The 9,753-nt window shown below is 55.7% G+C and overlaps 1 protein-coding gene across 1 annotated transcript; it reads left to right on the plus strand.

Annotated features, from left to right (window-relative positions):
• Positions 1–1,536: 1,536 nt before the first annotated feature.
• Positions 1,537–9,342, plus strand: LOC139254470 (claudin-4-like). Its single transcript, XM_070873690.1, has 2 exons — positions 1,537–1,587; positions 8,689–9,342. The coding sequence occupies exon 2, from the start codon at positions 8,707–8,709 to the stop codon at positions 9,340–9,342; it is 636 nt and encodes a 211-aa protein (XP_070729791.1). The 5' UTR covers positions 1,537–1,587; positions 8,689–8,706.
• Positions 9,343–9,753: the final 411 nt, after the last annotated feature.

Genomic DNA, 9,753 nt, shown 5'->3' on the forward strand with positions numbered 1-9,753 from the left:
TCCGACAGTGCAGCACTCCCTCATTACTGCCCCTCTGACAGTACAGCGCTCCCTCAATACTGCCACTCCGACAGTGCGGCGCTCCCTCAGTACTGACCCTCCGACAGTGCAGCGCTCCCTCAGTACTGCCCCTCCGACAGTGCAGCACTCCCTAAGTACTGCTCCTCTGAGAGTGCAGCACTCCCTCAGTACTGTCCCTCCGACAGTGCGGCACTCCCTCAGTACTGCCCCTCCGACAGTGCAACACTCCCTCAGTACTGCCCCTCCGACATTGCGACACTCTCTCAGTACAATCCCTCCGACAGTGCGGCACTCCCTCAGTACTGCACCTCCGACAGTGCGGCACTCTCTCAGTACTGCCCCTCCGACATTGCAGCGCTCCCTCAGTACTGCCCCTCTGACAGTGCAGCACTCCCTCAGTACTGCCCCTCTGACAGTGCAGCGCTCCCTCAGTACTGCCCCTCCGACAGTGCAGCGCTCCCTCAGTACTGCCCCTCTGACAGTGCAGCACTCCCTCAGTACTGACGCTCTGACAGTGCAGCGCTCCCTCAGTACTGCCCCTCTGACAGTGCAGCACTCCCTCAGTACTGCCCCTCTGACAGTGCAGTGCTCCCTCAGTACTGCCCCTCCGACAGTGAGCACTCCCTCAGTACTGCCCCTCCGACAGTGCAGCGCTCCCTCAGTACTGCCCCTCTGACAGTGCAGCACTCCCTCAGTACTGACCCTCTGACAGTGCAGCATTCCCTCAGTACTGACCCTCTGACAGTGCAGCACTCCCTCAGTACTGACCCTCTGACAGTGCAGCACTCCCTCAGTACTGCCTCTCCGACAGTGCAGCGCTCCCTCAGTACTGCCCCTCTGACAGTGCAGCACTCCCCCAGTACTGCCCCTCTGACAGTGCAGCACTCCCTCAGTACTGCCCCTCCGACAGTGCGGCTCTCCCTCAGTTCTGCCTCTCCGACAGTGCAGCACTCCCTCACTACTGCCCCTCCGACAGTGCAGCACTCCCTCAGTACTGCCCCTCCGACAGTGCAGCACTCCCTCAGTACTCAGCCATGATCTTATTGAATGGCGGAGCAGGCTCGAGGGGCCGAATGGCCGACTCCTGCCCCTATTTCTGATGATCCGATGTAAGATTGGGAAACAGAGGAAGAGGAATTGAGAAATCGAGAAGGATGAACAAGGGCAGGGACACCGGGAGCTTCGCAATGTCTCGATTGTATCTGAACGCTTCACATGTGCATTTTGTAAACAGTGACCAGTGTCCTAACACAGTGCAGTCAGTGAGTTATTGGAGGGTGCAGAGAGGGAGGGTCAGTTTGTGGTCATAACTCACAAAGCTCACTGTGTCAGGAGCCCAGTTTGGGAATGAGCTGGGCAGGGCCATACTGTACCTACCTGCATCGCCAGGGTATAAAGCAGCTGGGAAGCAGGCTGAGAGGGTCAGGACTGAAAGCTGGAGCGAGGGAGAGGATTGAGAGAGAGAGAGAGAGAGCGTGAAGGAGGCAGAGAGCAAGAGAGAACAAGAGACTGACCGAGAGAGAGAGAGAGAGAGACGGAATCGACAGAGGAGACCAACGGGAACAGGTAATGAACAGGAGAGAGAGAGAGAGAGAATTGTTCTGTGTCCCCTGGGTTGGTGTCGCTACATGCAGTCTAGCTGTGTTCCATCAACTTTGCGAGAGGGGAGAGTGCAGCTGAGAATTGCTCCTTGGAACTCTGCACTTTGTGTTGAAATGTGTCCCGTCAGCTCGCTGTTCCTGGTCCGTTATCTAACTGGGTGCACTCGACAATTGTTGGTGGGGGAATCACTGAACGTGTGCAAGCCTTTCCTGTCCATCCTTCTGGTTAGCTTCTGACTGTTCCCCATTGTGGGAGTGTTGTTCCAGACAGGACGCAGCTCAGTCTCTGCCCTGATTCCAGTCGGTGCACTGATAAACTGACACATCAGCTGGAGCCCAGTGTTCTCCCCTCGCTCCTCTCAAACCTCTCACACACTCGGCCTTTCAGCATTGTGCTGTGGCTGCTGGTGTTTGTCCCAGCTCCGGTTCGGGACCAGCAGGCATTTTCTCCAATTGAATATCAGGAAGGCCGAAGCCATTGTCTTCGGTCCCCGCCACAAACTGCGTTCCCCTAGCCACCGACTCCATCCCTCTCCCCACCTCCTGTCCGAGGCTGACTCACAGTCCTCGCAACCTCGGTGTCTGATCTCACCCTGAAATGTGCTCCCGGCCACATATCCACAGCGTAACTAAAACCGTCTATTCCCACCTCCGTAACATCGCCCGTCTCCACCCCCCGGCCTCAGCTCATCCGCTGTGGAAGCCCTCGTCCGTGCCTCTGTTACCTCCAGACTTGACTATTCCAACACACTCCTGGCCGGCCTCCCACATTCTACCCGACGTAAACTCGAGGTGATCCAAAACTCGGCTGCCCCCATGTCCTAACTCGCACTAAGTCCCGTTCCCCCATCACCCCCTGTGCTCGCTGCCCCCGTGTCCTAACTCACACTAAGTCCCGTTCCCCCATCACCCCCTGTGCTCGCTGTCCCCGTGTCCTAACTCACACTAAGTCCCACTCACCCATCACCCCCTGTGCTCACTGCCCCGTGTCCTAACTTGCACCGAGTCCCACTCACCCATCACCCCCTGTGCTCACTGCCCCATGTCCTAACTCGCACCAAGTCCCACTCACCCATCACCCCCTGTGCTCGCTGCCCCGTGTCCTAACTCGCACCAAGTCCCACTCACCCATCACCCACTGTGCTCACTGCCCCGTGTCCTAACTCACACCCAGTCCCACTCACCCATCACCCCCTGTGCCTACTGCCCCGTGTCCTAACTCGCACCCAGTCCCACTCACCCATCACCCACCTGTACTCACTGCCCCGTGTCCTAACTCACACCGAGTCCCACTCACCCATCACCCCCTGTGCTCACTGCCCCGTGTCCTAACTCGCATCAAGTCCCACTCACACATCACCCCCTGTGCTCACTGCCCCGTGTCCTAACTCGCACCAAGTCCCACTCACCCATCACCCACTGTGCTCACTGCCCCGTGTCCTAACTCGCATCAAGTCCCACTCATCCATCACCCCCTGTGCTCACTGCCCCATGTCCTAACTCACACCCAGTCCCACTCACCCATCACCCCCTGTGCTCAATGCCCCGTGTCCTAACTCGCACCGAGTCCCACTCACCCATCACCCCCTGTGCTCACTGCCCCGTGTCCTAACTCGCACCAAGTCCCACTCACCCATCACCCCCTGTGCTCACTGACCCGTGTCCTAACTCGCACCAAGTCCCACTCACCCATCACCCCCTGTGCTCGCTGCCCCGTGTCCTAACTCGCACCGAGTCCCACTCACCCATCACCCCCTGTGCTCACTGCCCCGTGTCCTAACTCACACCAAGTCCCGCTCACCCATCACCCCCTGTGCTCACTGCCCCGTGTCCTAACTCACACCCAGTCCCACTCACCCATCACCCCCTGTGCTCACTGCCCCATGTCCTAACTCGCACCAAGTCCCACTCACCCATCACCCCCTGTGCTCACTGACCCCGTGTCCTAACTCGCACCAAGTCCCACTCACCCACCACCCCCTGTGCTCACTGACCCGTGTCCTAACTCACACCAAGTCCCACTCACCCATCACCCCGTGTGCTCACTGCCCCGTGTCCTAACTCGCACCAAGTCCCACTCACCCATCACCCCCTGTGCTCACTGCCCCGTGTCCTGACTCACACCCAGTCCCACTCACCCATCACCCACTGTGCTCACTGACCCCGTGTCCTAACTCACACCAAGTCCCACTCACCCATCACCCCCTGTGCTCACTGCCCCGTGTCCTAACTCACACCCAGTCCCACTCACCCATCACCCCCTGTGCTCACTGCCCCCGTGTCCTAACTCACACCAAGTCCCACTCACCCATCACCCACTGTGCTCACTGCCCCCGTGTCCTAACTCCCACCAAGTCCCACTCACCCATCACCCTCTGTGCTCACTGCCCCGTGTCCTAACTCACACCGAGTCCCACTCACCCATCACCCCCTGTGCTCACTGCCCCCGTGTCCTAACTCCCACCAAGTCCCACTCACCCATCACCCTCTGTGCTCACTGCCCCGTGTCCTAACTCGCACCAAGTCCCACTCACCCATCACCCCCTGTGCTCACTGCCCCCGTGTCCTAACTCCCACCAAGTCCCACTCACCCATCACCCTCTGTGCTCACTGCCCCGTGTCCTAACTCACACCGAGTCCCACTCACCCATCACCCCCTGTGCTCACTGCCCCCGTGTCCTAACTCCCACCAAGTCCCACTCACCCATCACCACCTGTGCTCACTGCCCCCGTGTCCTAACTCCCACCAAGTCCCACTCACCCATCACCCTCTGTGCTCACTGCCCCCGTGTCCTAACTCCCACCAAGTCCCACTCACCCATCACCCCCTGTGCTCACTGCCCCGTGTCCTAACTCGCACCAAGTCCCACTCACCCATCACCCCCTGTGCTCGCTGACCTACATTGGCTCCTGTTTAAAACACCCCTTGATGTCAAAATTCTCATCCTTGTTTACAAATCCCTCCATGGCCCTCGCCCCTCCCTATCTCTTTAATCTCCTCCAGCCCCACAACCCCCCGAGATATCTGCGCTCCTCTAATTCTGCCCTCCTGAGCATCCCTGATTATAATCGCTCCACCATCGGTGGCCGTGCCTCCTGTTGCCTGGGCCCCAAGCTCTGGAACTCCCTCCCTAAACCTCTCCCCCTCCCTACCTCTCTTTCCTCCTTCAAGACGCTCCTTTAAACCGACCTCTATCCTGCCCTAACTTCTATAACTTCTAATGTGGCTGGGTGTCAAACTGTTTGTCTCATCATACTCCTGTAAAGCTCCTTGGGACGTTTCACTACGTTAAAGGCGCTATATAAATCCAGGCTGTTGTTGTTGGTCTGCTGTCGTCGTGTCTGTACAATCCAGCAGGTTTCCGCTGGCTAGCCTCATTTCGGGATGTCTCCCTCGTGGTACAGGTTCCATGTAGAGTTATCGTGGCAGAATAGGACTCACTAACTTTGCATAGACTTGGTCTGTCACTTTCCCTGTTACACAGGAACAGGAGGAGGCCCATTCAGCCCCTCGAGCCTGTTACACAGGAACAGGAGGAGGTCCATTCAGCCCCTCGAGCCTGTTACACAGGAACAGGAGGAGGCCCATTCAGTCCCTCAAGCCTGTTACACAGGAACAGGAGGAGGCCCATTCAGCCCCTCGAGCCTGTTACACAGGAACAGGAGGAGGTCCATTCAGCCCCTCGAGCCTGTTACACAGGAACAGGAGGAGGCCCATTCAGCCCCTCGAGCCTGTTACACAGGAACAGGAGGAGGCCCATTCAGCCCCTCGAGCCTGTTACATAGGAACAGGAGGAGGCCATTCACTCCCTCGAGCTTGTGACACAGGAACAGGGGGAGGCCATTCAGCCCCTCGAGCCTGTTACACAGGAACAGGAGGAGGCCATTCAGTCCCTCGAGCCTGTTACACAGGAACAGGAGGAGGCCATTCAGCCCCTCGAGCCTGTTATAGGAACAGCAGGAGGCCATTCAGCCCCTCGAGCCAGTTACACAGGAACAGGAGGAGGCCATTCAGCCCCTCGAGCCTGTTACACAGGAACAGGAGGAGGCCATTCAGCCCCTCGAGCCTGTTACACAGGAACAGGAGGAGGCCTTTCACCCCCTTGAGTTTGTTACACAGGAACAGGAGGAGGCCATTCAGCCCCTCGAGCCTGTTACAGGAACAGGAGGAGGCCATTCAGCCCCTCGAGCCTGTTACACAGGAACAGGAGGAGGCCCATTCAGCCCCTCGAGCCTGTTACACAGGAACAGGAGGAGGCCATTCAGCCCCTCGAGCCTGTTACACAGGAACAGGAGGAGGCCCATTCAGCCCCTCGAGCCTGTTACACAGGAACAGGAGGAGGCCCATTCAGCCCCTCGAGCCTGTTACACAGGAACAGGAGGAGGCCATTCAGCCCCTCGAGCCTGTTCCCCATTCACTGAGATCGTGACTGATCTGGGACCTAACCCCATATACTTGCCTTTGGCCCATATCCCTTAATACCTTTGGTTAACAGAAATCTATCAATCCCCGATTTATAATGAACAACTGATCTAGAACCAATTGCCGTTTGTGGAAGAGAGTTCCAAACTACTAGCACCCTGTGTGTGTAGAAGTGTTTCCTAATTTCACCCCTGAAAGGTCTGGCTCTAATGTTCAGACCCTGCCCCCTAGTCCTAGACTCCCCAACCAGCAGAAATAGATTCTCTCTGTCTCCCCTATCTGTTCCCCTTAATATCCTGAAAACTTCCATCAGATCCCCCCTTAACCTTCTAAATCCCAGGGAATACAACCCTAGTTTGTGCAATCTCTCCTCGTAACTTAACCCTCGGAGTCCGGGTATCTTTCTGGTAAACCTACGCTGCACTCCCTCCAAGACCAATATACCCTCCCTCAGGTGTGGTGCCCCCAGAACTGCTCACAGTGCTCCAGGTGTGGGCTAACCAGGGCTTTGTACAGCTGCAGTATAACTTCTGTCCCCTTGTACTCGAGTCCTCCAGATATGAAGGGCAGCATCCCATTCGCCTTTGTGATTATTGTCTGGACCTGTCCGGGACATTTTAATGATCGATGTACCTGAACCCCCAAGTCTCTTTAGACCCCCACGTGTTTAGCCTGTCACCATTTAGAAAGTACCCTGTTCTATCCATCTTAGGGCCAACGTGGATGACCTCACATTGGCCGACAATCGAATCCATTTGCCACCATTTTGCCCATTGATTGAATCTGTCGATGTCCCTTTGTAATTTTATGCTGCCATCTACACTGCCCCACACTGCCGCCTATCTTTGTGTCTTCGGCAAATGTGGATATGTGACTTTCTATTCCGGCGTCGAAGTGGTTAATAAATATCGGGGTGCACCAGTGCTTGTGTTACTGGAAGCCCACAACCTTACCGGCTTTGAACATCCCTGTCGGGAGTCTCTTCCCCAAAGGCCCTCGCAGTTAACTCTGACAGGGCTCTTACCCCAAGTGTCCAGGGCTGGGGTTTTGTGAGCCTTTCTTCACTGGTTGTAACTCCAACTCAATCTCCGTCCTTATCCATAGGGGACAGAGTCTCAGAATAAGGGGCCGCCCATTTAAACCTGAGACGAGGAGGAATTTCTTCTCTCAGAGGGTTGTAAATCTGTGGAATTCTCTGCCCCAGAGAGCTGTGGAGGCTGGGACATTGAATATATTTAAGGTGGAGATAGACAGGTTTTTGAGCGATAAGGGAGTGAAGGGTTCTGGGGAGCGGGCGGGGAAGTGGAGCTGAGTCCATGATCGGATCAGCCGTGATCTTATTGAATGGCGGAGCAGGCTCGAGGGGCCGAATGGCCCACTCCAGCTGCTAATTTTTGTGTTCTGAAATAGAGCATTGGAGTGAGAAATAACGAGTGAGAAATAGAACGAGAAACAGAGAGCTCGCAATGGAGAAAGTGAGAAAGAGAGAGAGAGATAGAGGGAGTGAGAGGAGGGAGGGGCATGGAGGAGGTTGGGGAGCAGTGTTACATATTACACAGGATTACACGGGATATACGGCACAGAACCCGGCCTTTTGGCCCAACCAGTCCGTGCCGGCGTTTATGGTCCACTCGAGCCTTCTCCCATCTGGCCTCATCTAAATCTATCAGCATAACCCTCGATTCCCTTCTCCCTCATATACTTGTCCAGCCTCCCCTTAAATACATCGATAGTGTTCACCTGAACCGTTCCCTGTGGTCGTGAGTTCCACATTCTCACCACTCTCTGGGTAAAGGAGTTTCTCCTGAATTCACTATTTGATTTCCCGGTGACTATCTGATATTGATGGCCCCTAGTTATGTTCTTCCCCACAAGTGGAAACACTCTCTCTGTATCCACTCTATCAAAACCTTTCATCATTTTAAAGACCTCTATTAAGTCACCTCTCAGCCGCCTTTTTCCAAGAGAAAAGAGATCCAGCCTGTTCGTCCTTTCCTGATATGTTTACCCTCGCATTTTTGGTATCGTCCTTGTAAATCTCTGCACCCTCTCCAGTGCCTCTATATCCTTTTTATAATATGGCGACCAGAACTGTACGCAGTATTCCAAGTGTGATCTGACCGAGGTTCAATACAGGTTAAGCACAACTTCTCTACTTCTCCAATTCTGTACCTTTAGAAATAAACCCTAGTTCTTGGTTTGCCTTTTTATGGCCTTGTTAACTTGCGTCGTATCTTTTAGTGCTTTGTGTATGTGTACTCCGAGATCCCTTTGTTCCTCGACCCCACCCAGACTCTCACCCTCCCAGTAATACGTGACCTCCCTATTCTTGCTCCCAGAATGCAATACCCGTGTGTTGAACTTCATTTGCCAATTACTTGCCCATTCTGCAAGTTTATCAATGTCCTCCTATAATTTGTTGCGATCCTCCTCAGTATTGACTATCTGGCCAATTTGGTGTCATCCGCAAAATTAGAAATTGTGTTTGTGATTCCAAAGTCTAAATCGTTGACATGAGATGGTCCCAAAACCGATTCCTTCACCGTTCCTGCCCCGGTCCCCCCTCGGATCCCCCTCCAGCCGTTCCCAGCTCCGCGATTTCACCCTCAAAGGTCTAACGAGGAAGTTGCTTTCCATTTCCAGGAACGACGCTGAGCGGGAATGGTGTCTGTCGGTCTGCAGATCCTGGGGATGGCCCTCTCGGTGGTGGGCTGGGTCTGTGCCATCGTGTCCTGTGCCCTGCCCCAGTGGGGGGTCTCGTCCTTCATCGGCACCAACATCTTGACGGCCCAGATCACCTGGGAGGGGCTGTGGATGGACTGCGTGGTCCAGAGCACCGGCCAGATGGTGTGCAAGATCTACGACTCGTTGCTGGCCCTCTCCCCCGATCGTCAGGCTGCCCGGGCCCTGATGGTCATCGCCGCGGTGCTGGGCGTGCTGGGCATCATCGTGGGCACCGTGGGGGCCAAGTGCACCAACTGCATGAAGGATGAGGCAACCAAAGCCAAGGTGGCCGTGACCTCGGGGGTGACCTTCATCCTGGCCGGTTTGCTGGTCCTGATCCCGGCTGCCTGGTCGGCCAACACCATCATCGGGGACTTCTACAACCCCTCGGTGACCGAGGCCCAGAAGATGGAGCTGGGGTCCGCCATCTACATCGCCTTTGCGGCAGCTGGTCTCCTCCTACTGGGCGGGGCTCTGCTCTGCTGCTCCTGCCCCAAGGAGGGCTCCAACTTCTCGGTCAAGTACAAGAGACCCCCCACCGGCTCCGGAAAGTCCAACACCAAATACGTCTGAAGGGGGCGCGTCGGAGAACGGGCCGATCACCCTCCCCACCCCCTCCCAACCCCCCCACCCCCACCCTCGCCAAACACCGAACTACCCGAGCACTTCATGGACCATGTAATAGAGCGCCACCGAGTGGACTCCTGGTGTAACAACAACAAAAGCTCATGTGGCAAGGTCATAAGATCACCTTCTGTTCGGGGCCATCTTGTCGTGCGAGTGCCTGTGCAGTGGTGTCTACAGATATCACAGACCGCCCCCTCGCTCTCACCCGTCTGCGAGACAAAGGCAGACTCAACCGAAGGGGTGTGGGGTGACCTAAAAGGAACAAAGGCAAAAGAAAGAATTGCATTTATATAGCGCCTTTAACCGCCACCGGACGGCCCAAAGGACTTTCCAGCCAATGAAGTACTTTCGGAGTGT

Source organism: Pristiophorus japonicus, unplaced genomic scaffold (assembly GCF_044704955.1).
Source record: "Pristiophorus japonicus isolate sPriJap1 unplaced genomic scaffold, sPriJap1.hap1 HAP1_SCAFFOLD_543, whole genome shotgun sequence".
NCBI classification, from domain to species: domain Eukaryota; kingdom Metazoa; phylum Chordata; class Chondrichthyes; family Pristiophoridae; genus Pristiophorus; species Pristiophorus japonicus.